This window comes from Bufo gargarizans, chromosome 4 (genome assembly GCF_014858855.1).
Source record: "Bufo gargarizans isolate SCDJY-AF-19 chromosome 4, ASM1485885v1, whole genome shotgun sequence".
Classification (NCBI taxonomy): Eukaryota; Metazoa; Chordata; class Amphibia; order Anura; family Bufonidae; genus Bufo; species Bufo gargarizans.
The window spans coordinates 242,197,557-242,222,177 of NC_058083.1; the positions used below are offsets into that span (position 1 = coordinate 242,197,557).

Sequence of the window (24,621 nt, forward strand, 5' to 3'; positions counted from 1 at the left end):
AAGACTGCTGACATCAGTGATTGGCTGCAGTGGTCACATGCAGTATAGAGGCATGCTACTGCTGCAATCATCAGACTGGCACTGCTGGCGCAGAGGGGGTTCAGGACTGGTATAATATTTTTTTATATTAATACCTTCACTGCCTTTAAACAAATAACATGGACAACCCCTATGATTGCTACCTCTGTCATTCAAATTCCAATCCACCTGAGGAGTATAGTAGTCCACCTATCAGTGGCAGCCCCCAGTTATGAGCATCGGAGCATTTCATGGATCGTGCAGAGCAACGGCTTGTTTTAGGGCTTGTTTTGTTTATAATAACACACTTCAGCCCGGCAGTGTTCCCGGTGATGTCACCGGCTCTGATGGACGGGCTCTAGCGCTCTCCTAGCTGTTTGATTCATTTTTCCATCACATTATACACTGCTCGTATCCATGGATTTGACCACCTGCAATCCATCAGTGGTGGCCGTGCTTGCACACTATATAAAAAAGCACCAGCCTACAGTATGTGAGCTCCCACGGTCCCGGCCACCAGAGAGGCTGGCATTTTATCCTATAGTGTACAAGCATGGCCATCGTTGATGGATTTCAGGGTGGTCGTAACCATGGAAATGGGCAATGTATAATGTAATGGAAAAATGAATCCAGCCAGCAAAGAAGGCAATATGGACAATCACAATACATTAGTAAGTGGTTGTATTAACTTTCTCTACATGATAAATGCCACTTGCTGAAGTGACAAAACCCCTTTAAGATGCGTCATCAATATTAGGCTACTTTCACACTAGTGTTTTTACTGGATCCGGCAGGGTTCAGCAAAAACACTTCCGTTACTCATAATACAACCATCTGCATCCGTTATGAATGGATCCATTTGTATTATCTTTAAAGGGGTTGCTGCACTTTTTTTTTCAGTGATTTATATAATTGTATTTTCATCCGCACAATGCTCCAGTCTGTGTAGTATGCTTTTGTGGTGCATGTGGACCGCGCTGGCGTCCTCCTTTGTATGCATTATTTGCTTGGGATGGTCGTTTGCTGCGGTCCACATGCGGTGGGACTGCTCCCCCAATGAGAAACACGCTACAGTGTTTGGGGTTTGAGCAGCTCCCCCATACTTGCCACTGTATTTCTGTGGTCCATATGTGGTGGGACTGCTCGCCCAATGAGAAACACGCTACAGTGTTTGGGGCTTGGGCGGTTCCCCCATATTGGCCACTATAGTTTTGTTTATATGTATTTAATGGTTGCTGCACTTTGTTTAAACTGATGATCTATCCTCTGGATAGATCATCAGCTTCTGATCGGCGGGGGTCCGACACCTGGGACCCCCACCGATCAGCTGTTTGAGAAGGCAGTGGCTGTTTGAGAAGGCAACAGAGCTTAGCCCCGCCCATGCTAGTTGATACTAGTCATGACGTCACTCGGCCAGTGGTAAACAGTGAGAAGGCCGTGGCGCTGCTGGAGGGCCGCTGTCTTCTCAAACAGCTGATCGGCGGGGGTCCCAGGTGTCAGACCCCCGCCGATCAGAAGCTGATGATCTATCCAGAGGATAGATCATCAGTTAAAACAAAGTGCAGCAACCCCTTTAACATACCCAAGACGGATCCGACATGAACTCCATTGAAAGACAATGGGGGACGGATCCGTTTTCTATTGTGTCAGAGAAAACGGATCCATCATGGCCCACAATGCAAGTCAAGACGTTTTATCTGACACAATCTGAGACACAATCGTCTTGCTCTGCTTCCCTTGATGGAAAGAAAACTGCAGCATGCTGCGTTTTGTTCTCCTGTATAAGAACAGAGTGTATTTTGGAGCATTACATTTTGTTCAGTTACGTTTTGTCCCCATTGACAATGAATGGGGACAAAATGGAAGCGTTCCCCCCCCCCCGGTATTGAGACTTTATGACGGATTTCAATACAGTAAAACATTAACGCTAGTGTGAAAGTAGCCTAAGATTGGTGGGATTCCAACTCTGCACTACTGTTGATCAGCTGTTTGAAGGTGCTGCACCTCTTCACTGTTGATCAGGAACTGCATTGTACTTTTAGTAGCCACTGTACCTGGTATTACAGCTCAGTGGCATTCACTGAAGAAAACTGTAATACCAGGTGCAGCCAATACTAAAAGTAGGTACAATATTTGTTGCAAAAATGTACAGTATTGGATGCCCCTCCACCTTCTATGTCCACTGTAAGGGTCCTTAAAGACATGAATTTGCACTTGCAGTTTTTGGGGAAGGGGGGGGGGGGGGAGGCTGTAAAAATGGCAGAATAGGTGCATGGCTACCAACATTATAAATCTCATTTTCTGTGGTGTTGTGTTTGCTCACTAGTGTTTCCTTCATGGCATTTTTCAATGATAGACAGGTCGGTCATTAAAAGAATAGATTTTTTTTAATGAACCAAAAACAAGTAATAAACCTCAAACTTGATTACTGTTTATTCTAGCAGATCTTGGGCACAGGGAAGAGTGGTTTGACCCATATAATGCACATCTTACCTGTTAAATTACAACAATTATACTGCACCTCTACTCATGTAACAAACATTGCTTGGTTTATGCTTATTTGGTATAGCTTACAGTTTTATGTAGTTTTCTGTATGATTCCAGGTAACATCTTTACTTCTTGTTAGGCCTAAAGTGGTTGTAGATTTTTATTTTATTTTTTATAATATAGAGATCAAAATCCCCTGCAAAAAGACAGCATTCTAGCAGTTTACCACTAGGACTGCTTAGTTGTTTACTGCATACATATATAACATTGCGTTCAATAGGACCTATACAGTATAAAGCTATATGCAGTAAGCAAGTAGCTAGAATTGTATAATATTTCCATAGAGAATGAAAGAGTTGTTATGGGATTTAAACACTTATCATAAAAAAAATAATCTCTGATTCCTATAAAGCTATATTATGAAATGAACTAGCACAAGATTTAGTGTATCATGATGTTTATAGGTGGAGGAAAAGCTAAATGATGAATCTGATGAGCTATAGTTTCAGAAGTCTGATATTAAACTGTTCTAGTTATTTGATATACTACCACATACATGTTCATTTTATTATATAATCCAATACTGACAGGCAAGGTACTGTACATGGGACTTAGCTATATAAAACATCAGAATAGCGCTGTATATTATTAGAATCCTTCCATCTTCTCGCCTCAAGGCTTCCCTCTAACTTAAGGCAGATGAGTAAAGCACTTGTCTCGTAGCATTAATTCTGAATAGAACCATAAATGTGTATATTCTAATATAGCCAATGTAGGGACTGCTATATGGTGATGGAACTGCATGTCAAACATACAGGAAACAACCCTTTGAATTGATGGCTGTCATGGTCTGCCAGTGAAAGTAGTACCAGTCAAGACAACAAAGGTTTCCTTACAAGAGTACATTTGCAGACAGTAGGCCAGTGGATATGTTCTCTGCCTGTGGTGGCTCTTGATGCAGTTAATAATGTGCCAGTGCTAAAAATAAATGTTAAAGGGGTTGTGCCACTAATATAAATGTATCCTCCCCAACAGATATCGCTGCTATATAACTTTCCCCAAATACCACCATTTATCAAAACTGCCTTATTCTAAACTTATCAGCCTACAAATACAGCCATGCAGAGCATTTTGAATACAAGGATGTAGAAAATGAACTGGTTAGTGTCACATGATCTGCGCACACACATCCCATTACCCTATGGCATGATGGTACAGCAGTCACATGACAAACCAGAAAATGACAAATAAGGTAAATTTAAACAAAATTTGAAAAATAAACAATCCAAGGAGGAATGGGAACTAAAGTACTTGATGAAAATAAGTACAGTGAAAAGTAGTTTATGGCACAACCCCTTTAATAGAACAAAAGATAATAAAAATATGAAGTATACAGTTAGGTCCATATATATTTGGACACTGACACCATATTTGTTTTACCTGTTTACTAAAACATATTCAAGTTATAGTTATATAATGGACATGAACATAAAGTCCAGACTTTTAGCTTTCATTTGAGGGTATCCACATTAAAATTGGATGAAGGGTTCAGGAGTTTCAGTTCCTTTACATGTGGCACCCTGTTTTTAAAGGGACCAAAAGTAATTGGACAATTGACTCAAAGGCTGTACATATAAGCACATAAAAGGCCTGGAGTTGATTTGAGGTGTGGTGCTTGCATTTTGAAGATTTTGCTGAGAAGTAAACATGCGGTCAAAGGAGCTCTCCATGCAGGTGAAACAAGCCATCCTTCATCTGCGAAAACAGAAAGAAAAAAAAAAAAAACATCCGAGAAATTGCTACACTATTAGGAGTGGCAAAATCTACAGTTTGGTACATCCTGAGAAAGAAAGCACTGGAGACCTCAACAATGCAAAAAGACCTGGACACCCACGGAAGACAACAGTGGTGGATGATCGCAGAATAATTACCATGGTGAAGAGAAACCCCTTCACAACAGCCAACCAAGTGAACAACATTCTCCAGGACATAGGCGTATCAATATCCAAATCTACCATAAAGAGAAGACTGCATGAAAGGAAATACAGAGGGTTCACTGCACGGTGCAAGCTGCTCATAGGCCTCAAGAATAAAAAGGCTAGATTGGACTTTGCTGGCAAAGGCATGGTACAGCTCATGGTCCAAAGCATACCACATCATCTGTAAAACATGGCGGAGGCAGTGTGATGGCTTGGGCATGCATGGCTGCCAGTGGCACTGGGTCCCAAGTGTTTATTGATGATGTGACACAGGACCGAAGCAGCCGGATGAATTCTGGGGTTTTCAGAGACATACTATATTAGAAATTAACATTTTATTTACAATTATTTAATTTGTCCAATTACTTTTGAGCCCCTGAAATGAAAGGATTGAGTTTAAAAAATACTTTAGTTCCTCACATTTTTATGCAATCATTTTGTTCAACCCACTGAATCAAAACTGGAAGTCTGAACTTCAACTGCATCTGAATTGTTTTGTTTAAAATCCATTGTGGCAATGTACAGAACAAAAATTTGAAAAATGTTGTCTCTGTGCAAATATATATGGACCTAACTGTATACACAGTAGGCTGAATGGATGAGAGTCAAAGCCGATTGTACTTGGAACCTGTTCACAGATCCTCTCTCAAGCAGAGCCACGTGGCTATGTAGAATATGAGAGGTTAACCTGCACTGTTCAAGCAGGTATAGTGCCCCCCAATATCACATCCAGTACATTCTTTTGATACATCAATGCTTATAACAGAAATCAAATAGCATCTATCTGTGATAGACTGAAATCTTTCTCCCATTGTCAACCTTGAAAACAGCTGCATTGTGCTGATTCTACTGAATATAAAACTAAGGTTCTGTACTAAATTCCAAACATGCAGTACAGTAGTTTGCTAGAAGAAAACTATAAGTGTTCAGTAAATATGTTCATACTATTAATTCATTTCAAATAAAGCTGTTTTGGCCATTGGGGCCTATGGCAGGGGTCCTAAACTGGCAGATTTGGTCTGCCTTATTAGACACCTGGTTACCATGGAAACCCATTGGCACTCTGCAATTATTTTACTGGGGTGCTGTTGGGGTGGCAGAGGGAGGCTCTATCTAACTGCTTAGACACTGCTCTCAACATAGACTACAGGATCTAAGCGGTTAAATGGTTGAGATCAGACCTAGCTGCAATCCCATCCATTGAATCAGAGTGCAACTGATGGTGCAGGATAAGAGGGCAAAAGACATTTCACTCGGCCAGGCACAGTGCTCACTAGTTCAAAGAGTTCAACGATGAGCTTGCATTCTCTGCCATTTTTGGTCTCCACTGGATCACAAGTGTGATGTCACGACAACATGCATGTCACTGCTATGGGCCAATGACCTCATTTGTGACAATGCAGGAATGGCTCATGGCTGCTGTCATCGCTCATGTCATTCCTCTTGTATCACCACTGAGGCTATTGATTGGCCTACAGCAGTGATGTGCATGTTGAAGGGACGTCACACTTCTTGTCCAAAGGGGAACAGGAAGCAGCAAAGCTCGGTGTTAGACAGTGATGTGTGATTAGTGTGGCTGCATGCATTACAGTTTATAAACTTTCCCATATGTAGCTTACCTGCCATGTCAATGGCAAAAGGTCTGTCTGCTCGCCATCCAGTGTACCAACCCACAACTTTTCCATTTTCAACAACGGGACGTTCATACCGTCGCCCACCAACAAGGCCCACTGGCCATACTGAGACTTTCTGAGTTGTGCGCATCTGTAAGAAGAAATATGAATATGATATGAATAAAATAATGGTTTCATTGTTAAAAAATGAACATGCATTTTTTAGATGAATGGCCAATTTTTAGTGTTGGTCGAGCACCAAAGTGCACGAGTAGAACACTTCCCGATGCTCGGGTGCTCTACAGAGCACCCGAGCACAATGGAAGAACCCAAGCATTAAACCAGGCACCCCCTGCTCTGAAGAGGGGAGGGTGTCGGGACTCTAGTTCGGCTTAGGAGTCCCTGCTCTGACTCCATATATAGCTATGTCCATATAGGGAGTCAGTGCTTGGGGACACCCCAGTGTATTTAAATCTAATTTAGCCTCTATTTCTGAAAAGTTTCATGCGGGATTCAAACTCACAACCTTCTACATTACAGCCAATAATGTTAACTACTACACTATAGAGCTGCATGACCAATTACTTATAAAAAACAAAGAAAAAGACTTCTGCTGTATACAGGTGAAACTCACATTTTTTTATATCGTCCAAAAGTTCATTTATTTCAGTAATGCAAATTAAAAGGAATTGCATTAATGCAGGTTAAAATTCGAATTTTTTGAAAAGGTTCAATATTCTAGGCTCAAAGTGTCACACTCTAGGCAGCTAATTAATCCATACCCCGTGAGCAAAGGGGGCCTCACAATTGTGACTTTGGGGTTTCATAAGCTGTAAGCCATAATCATCCAAATTATAACAAATAAAGGCTTGAAATATCTCGCTTTATATGTAATGAGTCTATTTCATATGTTAGTTTCACCTTTTAAGTTGCATTACTGAAATAAATTAACTTATTAACGATATTCTAATTTTTTGCGTTTCACTTGTAGGAATACTTCCTAGTATTTAGTATTCCTATACAGCAGAAGTCTTTTTATTTAAGTAACTGGCCATGCAGCTCTATAGTGTAGTGGTTAACATTCTGGGCTGTAATGTAGAAGGTTCTAAGTTCAAATCTTTTCAGAAATATAGGCTAAATTTTATATAAAATATATATATATATATATATATATATATATACAGTACAGACCAAAAGTTTGGACACACCTTCTCATTCAAAGAGTTTTCTTTATTTTCATGACTATGAAAATTGTAGATTCACACTGAAGGCATCAAAACTATGAATTAACACATGCGGAATTATATACATAACAAAAAAGTGTGAAACAACTGAAAATATGTCATATCCTAGGTTCTTCAAAGTAGCCACCTTTTGCTTTGATTACTGCTTTGCACACTCTTGGCATTCTCTTGATGAGCTTCAAGAGGTAGTCACCTGAAATGGTTTTCACTTCTCTGGTGTGCCCTGTCAGGTTTAATAAGTGGATTTCTTGCCTTATAAATGGGGTTGGGACCATCAGTTGCGTTGTGGAGAAGTCAGGCGGATGCACAGCTGATAGTCCTACTGAATAGACTGTTAGAAGTTGTATTATGGCAAGAAAAAAGCAGCTAAGTAAAGAAAAACGAGTGGCCATCATTACTCTAAGAAATGAAGGTCAGTCAGTCCAAAAAATTGGGAAAACTTTGAAAGTGTCCCCAAGTGCAGTCACAAAAACCATCAAGCGCTACAAAGAAACTGGCTCACATGCGGACCGCCACAGGAAAGGAAGACCAAGAGTCACCTCTGCTGCGGAGGATAAGTTCATCTGAGTCACCAGCCTCAGACATTGCAGGTTAACAGCAGCTCAGATTAGAGACCAGGTCAATGCCACACAGAGTTCTAGCAGCAGACACATCTCTAGAACAACTGTTAAGAGGAGACTGTGTGAATCATGGTAGAATATCTGCTAGGAAACCACTGCTAAGGACAGGCAACAAGCAGAAGAGACTTGTTTGGGCTAAAGAACACAAGGAATGGACATTAGACCAGTGGAAATCTGTGCTTTGGTCTAATGAGTCCAAATTTGAGATCTTTGATCCCAACCACCGTGTCTTTGTGCAACGCAGAAAAGGTGAACGATGGACTCTACATGCCTGGTTCCCACCCTGAAGCATGGAGGAGGAGGTGTGATGGTGTGGGGGTGCTTTGCTGGTGACACTGTTGGGGATTTATTCAAAATTGAAGGCATACTGAACCAGCATGGCTACCACAGCATCTTGCAGCGGCATGCTATTCCATCCGGTTTGCGTTTAGTTGGACCATCATTTATTTTTCAACAGCACAAAAACCCCAAACACACCTTCAGGCTGTGTAAGGGCTATTTGACCATGAAGGAGAGTGATGGGTTGCTGCGCCAGATGACCTGGCCTCCACAGTCACTGGACCTGAACCCAATCGAGATGGTTTGGGGTGAGCTGGACCGCAGAGTGAAGGCAAAAGGGCCAACAAATGCTAAGCATCTCTGGGAACTCCTTCAAGACTGTTGGAAGACCATTTCAGGTGACTACCTCTTGAAGCTCATCAAGAGAATGCCAAGAGTGTGCAAAGCAGTAATCAAAGCAAAAGGTGGCTACTTTGAAGAACCTAGAATATGACATATTTTCAGTTGTTTCACACTTTTTTGTTATGTATATAATTCCACATGTGTTAAGGCCTCTTTCACACTTGCGTTGTCCGGATCCGTTGTGTACTCCATTTGCCGGAATTACACGCAGAAAAACGCAAGTGAACTGAAAGCATTTGAAGACAGATCCGTCTTCAAAATGCGTTTAGTGTTACTATGGCAGCCAGGACGCTATTAAAGTCCTGGTTGCCATATTAGTAGTGGGGAGTAGTATACTTACCGTCCGTGCGGCTCCCGGGGCGCTCCAGAATGACGTCAGAACGCCCCATGCGCTTGGATGACGTGCCATGCGATCACGTCATCCATGCGCGTGGGGGCGCCCTGACGTCACTCTGAAGCGCCCCGGGAGCCGCGCGGACGGTAAGTATACTGCTCCCTCGCTCCCCACTACACTTTACCATGGCAAACAGGACTTTAGCGTCCTGGCAGCCATGGTAACCATTCAGAAAAAGCTAAAAGTCGGTAATGCCCCGAAACGACGTTTAGCTTAAGGCCGGATCCGGATTAGTGGTTTTCAATGGGCATTAATTCCGGATCCGACCTTGCGGCAAGTGTTCAGGATTTTTGGCCGGAGCTAAAAGCGCAGCATGCTGCGATATTTTCTCCAGCCAAAAAACGTTCCGGTCCTGAACTGAAGACATCCTGATGCATCCTGAACGGATTTATCTCCATTCAGAATGCATGGCGATAATCCTGATCAGGATTCTTCCGGCATAGAGCCCCGACGACGGAACTCTATGCCGGAACAAAGGAACGCAAGTGTGAAACAGCCCTAATTAATAGTTTTGATGCCTACAGTGTGAATCTACAATTTTCATAGTCATGAAAATAAAGAAAACTCTTTGAATGAGAAGGTGTGTCCAAACTTTTGGTCTGTACTGTATATATATATATATATATATATATATATATATACACAGACGTGGACAAAATTGTTGGTACCCTTTGGTCAATGAAAGAAAAAGTCACAATGGTCACAGAAATAACTTTAATCTGACAAAAGTAATAATAAATTAAAATTCTATAAATGTTAACCAATGAAAGTCAGACATTGTTTTTCAACCATGCTTCAACAGAATTATGTAAAAAAATAAACTCATGAAACAGGCATGGACAAAAATGATGGTACCCCTAGAAAACACAGAACATAATGTGACCAAAGGGACATGTTAATTCAAGGTGTGTCCACTAATTAGCATCACAGGTGTCTACAACCTTGTAATCAGCCATTGGGCCTATATATATGGCTCCAGGTAATCACTGTGTTGTTTGGTGATATGGTGTGTACCACACTCGACATGGACCAGAGGAAGCAAAGGAAAGAGCTGTCTCAAGAGATCAGAAAGAAAATTATAGACAAGCATGTTAAAGGTAAAGGCTATAAGACCATCTCCAAGCAACTAGATGTTCCTGTGAGTACAGTTGCACATATTATTCATAAGTTTAAGATCCATGGGACTGTAGCCAACCTCCCTGGACGTGGCCGCAGGAGGAAAATTGATGACAAATCTAAGAGACGGATAATCCGAATGGTAACAAAAGAGCCTAGAAAGACTTCTAAAGAGATTCAAGGTGAACTTCATGCTCAAGGAACATCAGTGTCAGATCGCACCATCCGTCGTTGTTTGAGCCAAAGTGGACTACATGGGAGACGACCAAGGAGGACACCATTGTTGAAAACGAATCATAAAAAAGCAAGACTGGAATATGCCAAACTACATGTTGACAAGCCACAAAGCTTCTGGGAGAATGTCCTGTGGACAGATGAGACAAAAATCGAAGTTTTTGCCAAGGCACATCAGCTGTATGTTCACAGACGAAAAAATGAAGCATATCAAGAAAAGAACACTGTCCCTACTGTGAAACATGGAGGAGGCTCTGTTATGTTCTGGGGCTGCTTTGCTGCGTCTGGCACAGGGTGTCTTGAATCTGTGCAGGGTACAATGAAATCTCAAGACTATCAAGGAATTCTAGAGAGAAATGTACTAGCCAGTGTCAGAAAGCTTGGTCTCAGTCGCAGGTCATGGGTCTTGCAACAGGACAATGACCCAAAACACACCGCTAAAAACACCCAAGAATGGCTAAGAGGAAAAAATTGGACTATTCTAAAGTGGCCTTCTATGAGCCCTGACCTCAATCCTATTGAGCATCTTTGGAAGGAGCTGAAACATGCAGTCTGGAAAAGGCACCCTTCAAACCGGACACAACTGGAGCAGTTTGCTCATGAGGAGTGGGCCAAAATACCTGCTGAGAGGTGCAGATGTCTCATTGACAGTTACAGGAAGCGTTTGATTGCAGTGATTGCCTCAAAAGGTTGCGCAACAAAATATTAAGTTAGGGGTACCATCATTTTTGTCCATGCCTGTTTCATGAGTTTATTTTTTTACATAATTCTGTTGAAGCATGGTTGAAAAACAATGTCTGACTTTCATTGGTTAACATTTATAGAATTTTAATTTATTATTACTTTTGTCAGATTAAAGTTATTTCTGTGACCATTGTGACTTTTTCTTTCATTGACCAAAGGGTACCAACAATTTTGTCCACGTCTGTATATATATAAGCAAAAAAACGGAACAGGCCCTCCTGAGACAAATCGCAGGTGCAAGCTACCCGGCAATAATACAGCAAACAAATAAAGTAGTAGCACACCACTAAATGCACTAAGACTGAGTGAACAGGTGAATGTGTGAACAGGGTCAAATACATGACGCCAATACTTACTGCAAAGCAGTGAGGAAGCTCTTAGCACTTATTATTGATCAAAAATATGTCGAGCCCACCTACCAGACCATCAATAAGATGCGCTAAGAGCTTCTTCACTGCTTTGCAGTAAGTATTGGCGTCATGTATTTGACCCTGTTCACACATTCAACTGTTCACTCAGTCTTAGTGCATTTAGTGGTGTGCTGCTACTTTATTTGTTTGATATATCCCAAATAACGAGGCAGCACTCCACATTGTCAAGCTTGACAAAGGCCTCATTGAGTAGGCCGAAACGTTGCTGGGAAATTAAAGTTTGGGGTCTTCACCCTTTCACGCCAATCTGGAATGCTGCCTCGTTCTTTGGGATATATATACAGTGGAGGAGAAGCCGGCATTCCTGGAGGAATTGCACCCAGTACACACCATCTGAGTGTGCTGCTGCGGTATTTGCAAAAGTATATATATATATATATATATATATATATATATATAAAATCATACTTCTGATATATATGAATGCATAATATGTGGGAAACTACTACTGATATTTTAGCCATAATATATTTACATATATTATAATATATGATACATTCCAAATATATAATAATATATGTAAATATATTATGACTAAAAACTTATATATATGTTTAAATTAAATTTAGCCTCAATTTCTGATGGGATTCTAACTCACAATCTTCTACATTACAGCTTGGAATGTTAACCACTACACTATAGAGCTGCATGGCCAGTTACTTAAAAAAATAAAATAAAAAATAACTACTTCTGCAACTGGCCATGCAGCGCTACAGGTGAAACTTAAGAAATTAGAGTATTGTGCAAAGTTAATTTATTTCAGTAATGCAACTTAAAGGGTGAAACTAATATATGAGATATTTCAAGCCTTTATTTGGTATAATTTGGATGATTATGGCTTACAGGTATGGATTAATTAGCTGACTAGAGTGTGACACTTTTTAGTCTAGAATATTGAACCTTTTCACAAAATTCTAATTTTAAGCTGTATTAATGCATTTCCTTTTAATTTGCATTACTGAAATAAATGGATTTTTGCACGATATTCAAATTTTTCGAGTTTCACCTGTATAGTGTAGTGGTTAACATTCTTGGCTGTAATGTAGAAGCTTTTGATTTCGAATCCTGCAAGAAACATTTTTTAGAAATAGAGGCTAAATTAGATTTAAATACACTGACTCGAGCATCGCGCTCGAGTACACACGATATTCGGCCGAGCATGCTTGCCCAACACTAGCAATTTTGCTTTAAAATAAAAGGGGAATATTATAGCTAAAAAAAAATCCAGTTGCCCAATACACCTGATAGTGAAATGAGATATCAGTGGCAAACATGATGTTAAAAGAACCATTTATGGCATGTCCATGACTCTGGGTAGTGTAAGTAGTAAATAATGATATATATATTGTGATGAGACCAATCTCGTCACATTGCATTGGAGAAGCCTGGTTGCCCGCCTGCTTCCTTTAGACTATGGCCCCATGTTGAAACGCTTGATTTTCCCCTGCAAAGACATGAAAGCCGGGTCATTTGCTACTTGCCCTATTTGCACAGTGATACCCCAGATAGCTATGCCATAGAGTCCATTCGAATAACAAAAGACTATGTGAAAGACTTTGGCTCCAGGGCGATTCTACTGTATTCCTTTAGTCTGAGTGCCATTCACCTAATAATATGCGCTCAGACCTGAGCTATCTAGGGATATGTTAAATGTCTATGTTTTATACAATAGCTGCACAGTTAAATATTTTTATGTATTTTATTGTCTTTTGCTACCATGTGGCTAATAGAGTTTTGCCTCTGCCCTTGGAGATAAATTGGATTACTTCCCAATTGTCTCCAGGACAGAAGACATTGTGTAAAACGGTGTATTCTCCTACCTGTGATAATTACATTAACCCATTGTGTAAGGTAATTGTATCAAAGGCAGAGGGGAGGATTTTGTGTTGGAGTGATTGTATTGTATGGGGTTACTGGTTGTTTTACAAAACCCTGTGGGTGGTACTAATGTGTAAGAATGTGTATATAAGAACAATAAATACACAGTTCTGGCTGTCCACTGCTTTAACCTCAACACAGAGCTTGGACTCGTTCTTGGGCGGATTGTATGCTGCTCCGGTTCGACTGCTAGGAGTGTAAACCTTTCTTATGGTTTTTCCTATTCAGCTGTATGCAGCATTCATATGGTTTCCAGTTCGGGAGATTGGTGTCTTTAGTAGCTGCCTTTGCATCTGGAAAGGGAATATCTCTTAAACAGCTTTTACCCCCTTTTATGCCTGGGGTGCCGTTACAAATATATATTGTGGGGATTCACTCTGGTAAACAGGATAAGCGGATGCAGTATAGATGGCACCAACCAGTTTGTAAACCAAAAGTTCAATGTTTATTGACACGTTAGAAAGTTCTCTTTCAAGCAAAAAATCATCTTGCAGTATTGCTGTCAGTTCACACCATGGGGCCTGTTCTTCCAACAAGAGTCAAGCAGCAGGCTTTAGTCGGCCTGTTTCCCATCACATGGGTCTTAGCCCTCCACCCCGGCACAAGCCTCAGATCCCAATACAGAGATCCCCTTTGCATGAATCCAGCTGTCTTTTAAAGGCAGCTAGGTATTAACAAAAACCCGGACCAGCACCTGCGATACAGTCCGGTGTTTGACCTTACTTGACTGCTAATTAGTCCAGCAGCACACACTGGGAGGAAAATACCTGCATCCACATGCAATTCCCTTTACTGTGTCACAATATACAGTGGATATAAAAAGTCTACACACCCCTGTTAAAATGTCAGGTTTCTGTGATGTAAAAAATGAGACAAAGATAAATAATTTCAGAACTTTTTCCACCTTTAATGTGACCTATAAACTGTACAACTCAATTGAAAAACAAACTGAAATCTTTTAGATAGAGGAAAGAAAAAATATAAAAATAAAATAATATGGTTGCATAAGTGTGCACACCCTTAAACTAATACTTTGTTGAAGCACCTTTTAATTTTATTACAGCACTCAGTCTTTTTGGGTATGAGTCTATTAGCATGGCACATTTTGACTTGGCAAGATTTGCCCACTCTTCTTTGCAAAAACACTCCAAATCTGTCAGATTGTGAGGGCATCTCCTGTGCACAGCCCTCTTCAGATCACCCCACAGATTTTCAATTGGATTCAGGTCTGGGCTCTGGCTGAGCCATTCCAAAACGTTAATCTTCTGGTGAAGCCATTCCTGTGTTGATTTGGATGTATGCTTTGGGTCGTTGTCATGCTGAAAGAGGAAGTTCAGCTTTCTAGCAGAATCCTTAAGGTTTTGTGCCAATATTGGCTGGTATTTGGAACTGTTCATAATTCCCTCTAGCTTAACTAAGGCCCCAGTTCCAGCTGAAGTAAAACAGCCCCACAGCAATGTGGGTATGGTGTTCCTTTGGTGATGTGCAGTGTTGTTTTTGCACCAAAGATATCTTTTGGAATTATGGCCAAAACGTTCAACCTTGGTTTAAATGAGGCACTTTAAAAGATGGCAGGTGTATGCTGACTCCTATTTAACATGATTTTGAATATGATTGCTTAATTCTGAACACAGCTACATCCCCAGTTATACAACCACATTATTTTACTTTTTCTTTATTTTCTTCCCTCCACCTAAAAGATTTCAGTTTGTTTTTCAATTGAGTGGTACAGTTTATAGGTCACATTAAAGGTGGAAAAAGTTCTGAAATGATTCATCTTTGTCTAATTTTTTTACATCACAGAATGGACTTTTTATATCCACTATATATATATATATATATATATATATATATATTATATATAAAGAAAAAAACAGCACACATTAATGGCGGGTGCAAATCGTTCCAAGGACCTGGGACATGGGTTTACTGTGTCCTCGCCAGCCATGCGAAGTATAAATTGCGGTGCCGCTAGTTAACAGGTATGCTCAAGGTCCAATTGCGTACTTTTGTAGTGCTCAGATGTAATACAAGGGGCGTGCCTGCCAGTATGGGCAGGAGCATGCGCTCTTAGCGTTGTCGAGCGAGCAGCCATCTTTAATGTGATTTCTATACCTCTAGCTATATTCCCTTGTCTCGCGAGAGCACGGATGAGTGGCGCATGCACAAGCCACTTTTCCTGAGGCCAAGTTGGTTCCTACATGCTATCGAGACCATGTGTGACTGCTCCATATGATTTTAAGGTTCTAATCAATTTTTTATCAGTATTCACTGTGCAAAATGATGTTGGTTTATTCATAATTATGTATATGGAACACTAATATTACTTTAATAATCGTTTGCATAATATTTATTATCATCACTGAATAATCATGGCATCACAATATTTTTATAGTTGAATTATGTTTTTTAATATCATTTTCCTGTTTATACATTGTTTTATTGATTAATCATGTAAATTTATTGTGTGTATATTGTTTTCACTATTTATATATGACACTGTACGCATGTTGACTGTACGCAGCTAGACAAAGGCTCCTTTAAGAGAGCTGAAACGTTGCTGCTAGATGGGTTAATAAGCCATCCACTTATTTTCATCACAATTTTGGAGTGCTGCCGTCTTTTTTCATAGATATATATATATATACACACACACACAGTATATGCATTGTTATATTGTGTCCATCCAACCCAAGACTGCAAAGAAGTAACAAATGTAAACAGAATTAGAATTTTTCCATTGCCTTTCAATAACTTTTATAGACCTGCGTTCTCTGACGTTCTGCAATATTAGAATTGGTGAGTACATAGCACTTTCCTTTGCATTGAATCTTGCTTGCCTGTTTACCCATTGTTAACAAAGAAAAGAAATCAAAAATCTCTTTTAGTCATGCAGAAATTCTTTGAAAAACCTCTCGTCTCTAAACGTGAAAGCTGACATGAAAGCAAAGTGATACGAGATGTGTGCCTCCCATTTGTTAAACCTTTTCAGGCTCTTCCCCGTAAAACAAATCTTGGAGTGTTTATTCATCTTTCACTCTTAGGATTTCCAGGAACGTTTGAGACTGATGGTTTCCTTTGAACATACATTTAGGTGTTTGGCCTCAGAGAAAAATGTTGAGGAATAGATCGATAAAAGTATAGGTACAAGTAAATACTATACACGATAAAACCATATGACAGTGGATTAGGTTATTCTGCTATGTGGCTTTTCACATCTTTTTATTCTGTTGCACCTAAGGCAGCTGGTAAAAGAAGACACTGCTAAACAAGCTACATAATATTACATAATGTGCCTAATACACACAGAATAATACATGGGTTATATTATATCATGGGCAAAGTATTAAAACGTTAACCGATAAAACTTAAAGGGGCTGTCCAGTATCACGATACTGATGACCTAACCTCAGGATAAGCCTTCAATATCACTCCCAACACTGACCAGCTGTTTAAAGAGGCCGCAGCCTCATGAGCTCCAATCAAACAGTATCTCTTTTAGCATTTAGGATTACCTTGAGGACTTTACAGTAAAATCCTAAAATTCAGTGCAGCACAGAACGTTGTATTATGGGATCTCAGCTAAATAATTAGGGATGCAGTGTACATAGCTGGCTAATTCCAGTAGCAATCAGCAGAGATCTGACTTCAGCTTTGGGCAAGGAGTGCACCTTCCCTTACAAAAGGAGGCACCATTTTGACATTCTCATCAACAGTTTAGGTAATAGGGACCATTTCGTTCTAGTTGGACTCTAATGTCTGTTTCTCTCACTGAACGGGAATCTAATTTGTAAGACAATGAGACATAAATGAGAAACAAACCCACATTTTGCAATGGTAATTTTTTCACCATTTTGCTATGGGTGATGGGGAAGATCGTAGACAGAATTTTTAGAGAACGGATAAGAAAGCAGACTTAAAGGGGTATTTAATTTTTTTTTAATTTTATTTGTTTACATAATAGAAAATGATACACTTTTTAAATATACATCAATAGCGCTTGGCTATTTTGAGCAGCCCCATAGAAATTAAAGGAGGGCAGCTACGCATGCGCAGTGCGCCCTCCTTCACTTTGTTAGCTGCGTTTACAAGATAGGTGTGGGTTCCAGAGATGGGACCCATACCCATCAGACAATGGGGGCATATTCTAACGATATTCCCCCACTGTCTGAGATGGGAATACCCCTTTAACATCATTCACCATAGCTAGGCTTCTTTCACACAGTCAGTGTTTGGTCAGTGATTTCCATCAGTGATTGTGAGCCAAAACCAGATTCAGGTAAAAAAAACAGAACAGGTCCAGATCTTTCCATTATAAGCTTATCTCCAAGTAGACTCCATTCCTGGCTTTGGCTCACAAGCACTCATGGAAATAACTGATCAAACACTGAACACACTGATTATGTGAAGTGGCCTTAGTGGTTCATTTGACCCACCCAGAGACCTGTACAAGTTCAGATTACATTTGTACAGATGTATCCGAGCTAAAATAGACTCTGGTAACTCTAATAACACATGTCACAGTGTTATCTCATGCCATCTTGTGACAAAACCCATTGAAATACATTGAAAGCGCTAGATAACCTTTTTGTGACCAAGTTTAGCTCGGCTGCATGTGTATATCTTTTAGAATGGCTCCACTACTGACATAAGTGGAATTATACTTGAAATCCTATGCACGTATAGTCATATTAGTATTTTTTAGTTGTCAGAATGATACTCTTTATTATACATTTGGCACAGGTGAGTCCGATATTTACAAAAGGCATCAGTATGGTGATATCACTGCGCTATTTTCTAAACCCTTTAGTGACTCGCCAATATTCCTTTTTATGGCAGTCACAAAGAGGCCATAGGATAGGCCTACCTTCTTATGCCAGCCTAGTCTAAGCAGTGCAGCGGTCCCTCACTCAGTGGAGAGCCAAGTTCCTACTCTAACAGGTCAGACCAGCAGAAGTGCCAATCCGGGCCGTTTAACTCCTTAGATGCTGCAGTCAATAACGACTGCAGAATCTAAGTGGTTTAGAGGGAGCTCCCTGTGTCTTCCATCAGCACCCTGCGAATAAGACTGCGGGATGTCAATCTCATTGCATGGCAACCTGGGTACTAATGAAGGCTGTCTGCAGTGTATGTTCATCAGGCTGCGCCTCTCTGGTGCATTCTGAAGGTGTCTGTCAGTATAGCATTGATAGTATAATATACTGTACTGCATAAGCAGTACATTGTATTATAAAAGCAATCAAGTTCATCTGTTACAGTCCCATTGTGGGGATAGTAAATGGTTATAAAATAATGAAAGTTTTATTAAATAAAAAAGACTCCAAATGCACTTTTTTTCAATTGAAAAAAAGATTTTCAGTGAAAAAAATTGCAAAAATAAAATACCCTTTACAAATTTGGTATTGCCACATTTGTAACGAACCGCACTACATAAGTAACATGTAATTTAACCCATATGGTGAAAGCAGTTAAAAAAAGACAATGGCAGAATTGCTGTTTTTTGCTTATTTGTCACCAAAACAAAGAATAACGAGCAATCAAAAAGTGTTGTGTACCCCAAAATGATACCAATGAAAAGTACAAGTCATCCTGCAAAAATTAAGCCCTCTCACAGCTCCACCAAGCCATAGGACTTGGGCTGCAGAAATGAAAAAAAAAAAAAAGAGGTGCAAAAGTAGTAAAAATACTATACGGTATGTACTTGATATTGTTGGAATCGTACTGACCCAGAGAATAAAGTTGTAATGTTATTTATCACGAAAAAATGAATGCTGTAATTTGTAACGTGAAAACTCAGTATTGCTGTTTTTCCCCATCCCCCACAAACAGTTAATAAAAGTTAATCAGTTAGTTATGTGTACTAAAAGGTTCCATTAAAAACTACAAATAATACATTTTATAAGGGCTTCTTTCAACCTTGGTATCTTACAAATTGATATCCATCATACATCTGCTACCATATGGTTGTATAGAGAGCTGTTCTGAAATTATGTTTTCTGTACTTTGTCACTTGGTTTCTATGCCAACCAGAACTTTAAATAGATATTTAATGTTAAAATAATGGGAAAAAAAATAGAATATTTGCAAGGAAAATTAGTTACTGTAATTCCACCTACATTCTCTTAAGCAATTTAGGTTAATAGAGATGATTAAACCTCCCCTCATTGATTCTCTTTACGGGAAACAAACATGGCAATCGGAATTCAGATGTCATAAATTGGATTTATTTAATTCCATAAATTCTTTGTATGAGGTGGCAGTTACTCTTTTTACATCCTGCCAGTTATAAGATGATAAAGACATTAGATAAATAAGTAAAATTGATTGCATGCATTACCAGATAGCCTATATACTGTGTACATTGCTGGTATTGGAGGCTTTTAATGAAATTGCCTATTCTAAAAACACTCGTTTGTCAGATTAATTATCTAGAAGGTTGCCAGGCTGATGCTGACATGTACATTAGGCTCTGTTCACATCAGTATATTTGCCAGAATAAAATACTGTGGTGTAGAAGACATGATAGCCCCCATTATAAGGCAATGGGCTCCATTGGTGTCACAGACATCAGCCATAGCAGATCCCTAACATTCTGAACTTCAGTTTTTGGCTCCTATGATGGAACATAGAACAACTACCATGGAACTGAATTCAACCTTAGTCCCTTGTCATCATGCATTCTATAAGATTGGCCTTTAGAATACTGTGTGTTTGGCTATGTTACATTGGTATTCCTAATTGGCTACTCTTGTCAACTGGATACAGTATATATATATATATATATATATATATATATACACATACATTTTGTGTGAGCAATAAAGCAAAATGAATTAAGCCATCTCAGTTTTGTAATTGAGCAAAGATCATTGAATTCCTCCTTAGTGGGATGTAATGGGTGGCAGATTATCAGACTCTGGATCATTAGACAGAAACGTTTTAACATAGAAAAGGAAGAACACTTCAAAAAATACTGAAGGAAGAACACTTCAAAGAATACTGTTCATAAATAAATAGTAATACAAAATGTATCTTAGCTAAGACTTCTTATTCTAGTCTTGGACATTTTGGATTATCAATTGGCTCTTCACAATTACAGATAACATTTCAAATTAAGGGGGACCGGGCTTCGCAAGGGTATATTTCATCTATTTCATTTAATGTTTGTGTGTGTCGTTAAAAGATATCGACAGTCACACCATAACAGTGACCTCTACAGCACCCCGCTCCTTTAACAATGAACTCCACAGCCACCCACCCCTTAACACTGACCCCCCCCCCACAGTGCTCCACTACTTTAAAATGGGACCTCCACAGCAGCCCATCCCCTTAACTTTGACCTTCACAGCAGCCCACCCCTTTAACAGTGAGTTTCGCAGCACCCCACTCCCTTGACAGTGACCTCCTCAGGAGCCCTCCCCCTTAACAGTGACCTCACAGTACCATGCTGCCTTAACAGTGACCTCCACAGCAGTTGCCCCTTTAATAGTAGCCCTGCCCCCTTAACTGTGACCTCAACAGTGTCCGCCCCTTTAACAGTGACCTCCACAGCAGCCTGCCCCTTAGCAGTAACATCCACAAATAACGCCTCTTTAACAGTGACCTCCACAGCACCCTGCTTCTTTAATGCTAGGGCTACACAACTTGTGTCGCACAACATTTTGTCTGAACAAGTTTTATAATGATAGGCTATGGTGTCGCACTGCAACATTTGACATGCTGTGACTGCAACACAAAGATGGATTTTGCAGCATGTCATATGTCGTGCGACACATGTAGTAGTGCAGTTGTGCCCTATGTATCGTGCGACTTATTGTCGCACGGCACATTTTGTCGTGTAGCCCTGGCCTAAAGCTGACCTACAGCAGTGAAAAAAAAATATCTGGGTTGTTATGGAAACCTGGAGTAAAACTGTGTGTATGTGGAGACTAAGGGCCTGTGAGCTTCTATTGGCTGATAAGGGGCATGTGACCATGTGTATGGCAGTTGGGATATAAAGAGAAAGACTTGCAGGCTTGTATTGGCTAATGAAGGTAATTTTTGGGGAATATCTCAGGAACAGTACATCCTAGAGAGCTGAGATCCGGTCTAAAACCTTCCCGGACACCTGATGTACCTGTGTGCAAAATTTGTTGAAGATCTGTCCATTCGTTTGGTCTCGCATAAAGAACAGACAGACAGACGCCTGGACAGACAGAAACTCATTGTGTACCGGCATGTTACCTCCACAGTATTCTTTCTCAGATAGTAAGTGATATGTGTACCAAGTTTAGTAGAAATTGATCGATGAGTTTTTGAGTTACAGAGCAATATGTGTGTGGCAAAAACAGTTGGAGCATACAAACTCCATGCAGCTGCTGTGTAGGGGCGTATGACCACCACAAGATTTCTTTCCAGGTAGCAATGGATGTATAAACCAAGTTTCGTTGAAATTGATGGTTGCGTTTTTGAGTGATCACGGAACATACATGCACACACATATATATACGTCCTTTATATATAAATAGATTCATTAACTTATTTCCCAAGAGATATCATCAAGGATGTCTCCATTTGGACTGCGCTGTGTGATTTTTAAATTTAATTAACTAGCAGAGCAAAGTCTTTTCTGTTTTTAAAACTCATTTTCATGGTGCGTTATCAATGGATTTCCACGTGCAGGTACACTTAGAAAGTTATCCTTACATCTGGAGTAACATATGCATGCTATATTACTATTAGTTAAGCATAATAAGGCTGGATTTCCACTGGACATCCATAAGCACACCCACCTGCAGCGGCTAATACCTTGATGAACCTGCAAATTCATAGGGGCTTGTTGCTGGCACATTGTGGCTGACCTGTGAAAACCCAACCTAATGGCTCATAGCTGCATTATGGTTACATTTTAATTCAAGCTATAATAGAGCAGATGAACAAGCCCTCTACATTACTTCATTATACTGCTGTTTTCATACAAATGAATACACTGTATATATAGTGCATGAAGGAGGCTATAAGGCAGGTCTGTGCACTGTGGTATAGGCTCCATGTATAAGTACTTAGGCAGATTCATTTTAGATGCCAGAATAGCTTATAACAAATACATTGGAACAAATTCATACTGCATAAAGTAGCAATGAAGAAAATTATGACTTTTGTACTTCATACTTTATTAAAGGAATTGATAAATTATGCCTTTGATCACATGTGTCTTCACTAAGCCAGAATCTTTCAGAAAGAGCAAATAGTTTGGAAGTTTCTATTTTACATTTAAAAGTGGAAGACTAATACATTTGCTATATGTAGCAAATCTTTTACAATTAGGCTAAAATAAAGATTCCCTTCAAACCACTTGCCATACAACAAGTGTATAGTACCATGTGATACTGTGCACTAAGAATGACAGACAGGAGAGTGGCCTCTAAATGTATTATACAATTATTCATATTTATGTGTGGTGTTCTATCTCTGCCAAGTCTACATGCAGTACATCTCTATAATGTACCATAGCCTTTAGGGCTCTTTCACACTTGCGTTCTTTTCTTCCGGCATAGAGTTCCGTCGTCGGGGCTCTATGCCGGAAGAATCCTGATCAGTTTTATCCTAATGCATTCTGAATGGAGAGAAATCCGTTCAGGATGCATCAGGATGTCTTCAGTTCCGGACCGGAACGTTTTTTGGCCGGAGAAAATACCGCAGCATGCTGCGCTTTTTGCTCCGGCCAAAAATCCTGAAGACTTGCCGCAAGGCCGGATCCGGAATTAATGCCCATTGAAAGGCATTGATCCAGATCCGGCCTTAAGCTAAATGTCGTTTCGGCGCATTGCTGGATCCATGCGCAAGTCATCCATGCGCATGGGGCGCTCTGACGTCATTCTGGAGCGCCCCGGGAGCCGCACGGACTGTAAGTATACTGCTCCCTCGCTCCCCACTACTACTATGGCAACCAGGACTTTAATAGCGTCCTGGCTGCCATAGTAACACTAAACGCATTTTGAAGACGGATCCATCTTCAAATGCTTTCAGTTCACTTGCGTTTTTCCGGATCCGGCGTGTAATTCCGGCAAGTGGAGTACACACCGGATCTGGACAACGCAAGTGTGAAAGAGCCCTAAATTATGTGAACTATGCAATGATAACAGCTTGTTCTGTCTTCTCCAATATACATTATAATGTAACATGTGCAAGGATGCCATAATTCAAAATCTAAATCACCTATGAAAGCCCGTATTGCTCATTTTCAAATACTATGTTTTCATAGACTGTTTTCATATTCTCTATGGTCTACTTGGAATTGTATTTCTTTATTTCACAAAAAATTACTTTTTACTAGTAGTAGTAGTAGTAGTAGTAGGTTTTTAACCTTAAATAATGTGTTAGACAGCAGCACTCTCAGATCCCAGGTGCTATTCCTCCAATAATCCTAGACAATGATCCTCCAAATGTAAACCAAAAATGTAAAGAGGCAGCAGTGTAGTGAAGAAAAAGTGGATCTCCTTTATTCACCAAATGCAACGTTTCAGCTCATCTCATTGGAGCCTTTGTCAAGCAGTGACAGGTAGGTTTTTCCTCATCTTTTGAAACTAAAGTTGCCTTTCACTTGAAAGAACAGATGATAAACGAATTTTACCATCTCTATCTATATGTCCATTGTGACAAATCGAGCTGGCAGTGTTTGTTTCTGAAATTATTTATTTATAAACAGCAGCGGATACAAAAGCAGGGACACAGATACAAAAACATACAAAAGATATAGTTTCAAAAGCAAATGAGCAGTACAATATCGCCAAGAATACAAAATACAGTGCAACAGCTAATGCATTAAACAAAACAGAAGACTCCCACTTTGCCTCAGCCTCCGAGAATTTTCAGATACAAAAAAAGCAAACACTGAGAAAAAAGAAGAAAAAACAAGGTGAGGAGGAGAAACAGGTGACAGGAAGGGGGGGGGGGGGGGAAGAAAGGCGTATTAGGCCAAGAATCTAAGAGATAGACTCACATATTGCCTAGGTTGGGGAAATTCATGGTAGGTAGAGTATTGATGAAATTTTGTCCAATGATAATAGCTTTTATGAAACCTGTATGCTTCATGTCGAGAGGATGTCAGGTTCTCCATGTGCATAAGATTATTTACTTTCAAAAACCATAGGGCAATAAAAGGAGGGTCTCCTTGTTTCCACAGGACATGGATGCATGCCC

General features: G+C 39.9%; 1 protein-coding gene across 1 annotated transcript in view; it reads right to left on the bottom strand.

Annotated features, from left to right (window-relative positions):
• Positions 1-24,621, bottom strand: part of B3GAT2 (beta-1,3-glucuronyltransferase 2) — a 272,339-nt gene that overhangs the window by 73,099 nt on the left and 174,619 nt on the right. Inside the window, exon 2 of the mRNA XM_044290201.1 lies at positions 6,105-6,249. Within this exon, the coding sequence (XP_044146136.1) occupies positions 6,105-6,249 (145 nt within the window). The remainder of the gene's footprint in view (positions 1-6,104; positions 6,250-24,621) is intronic.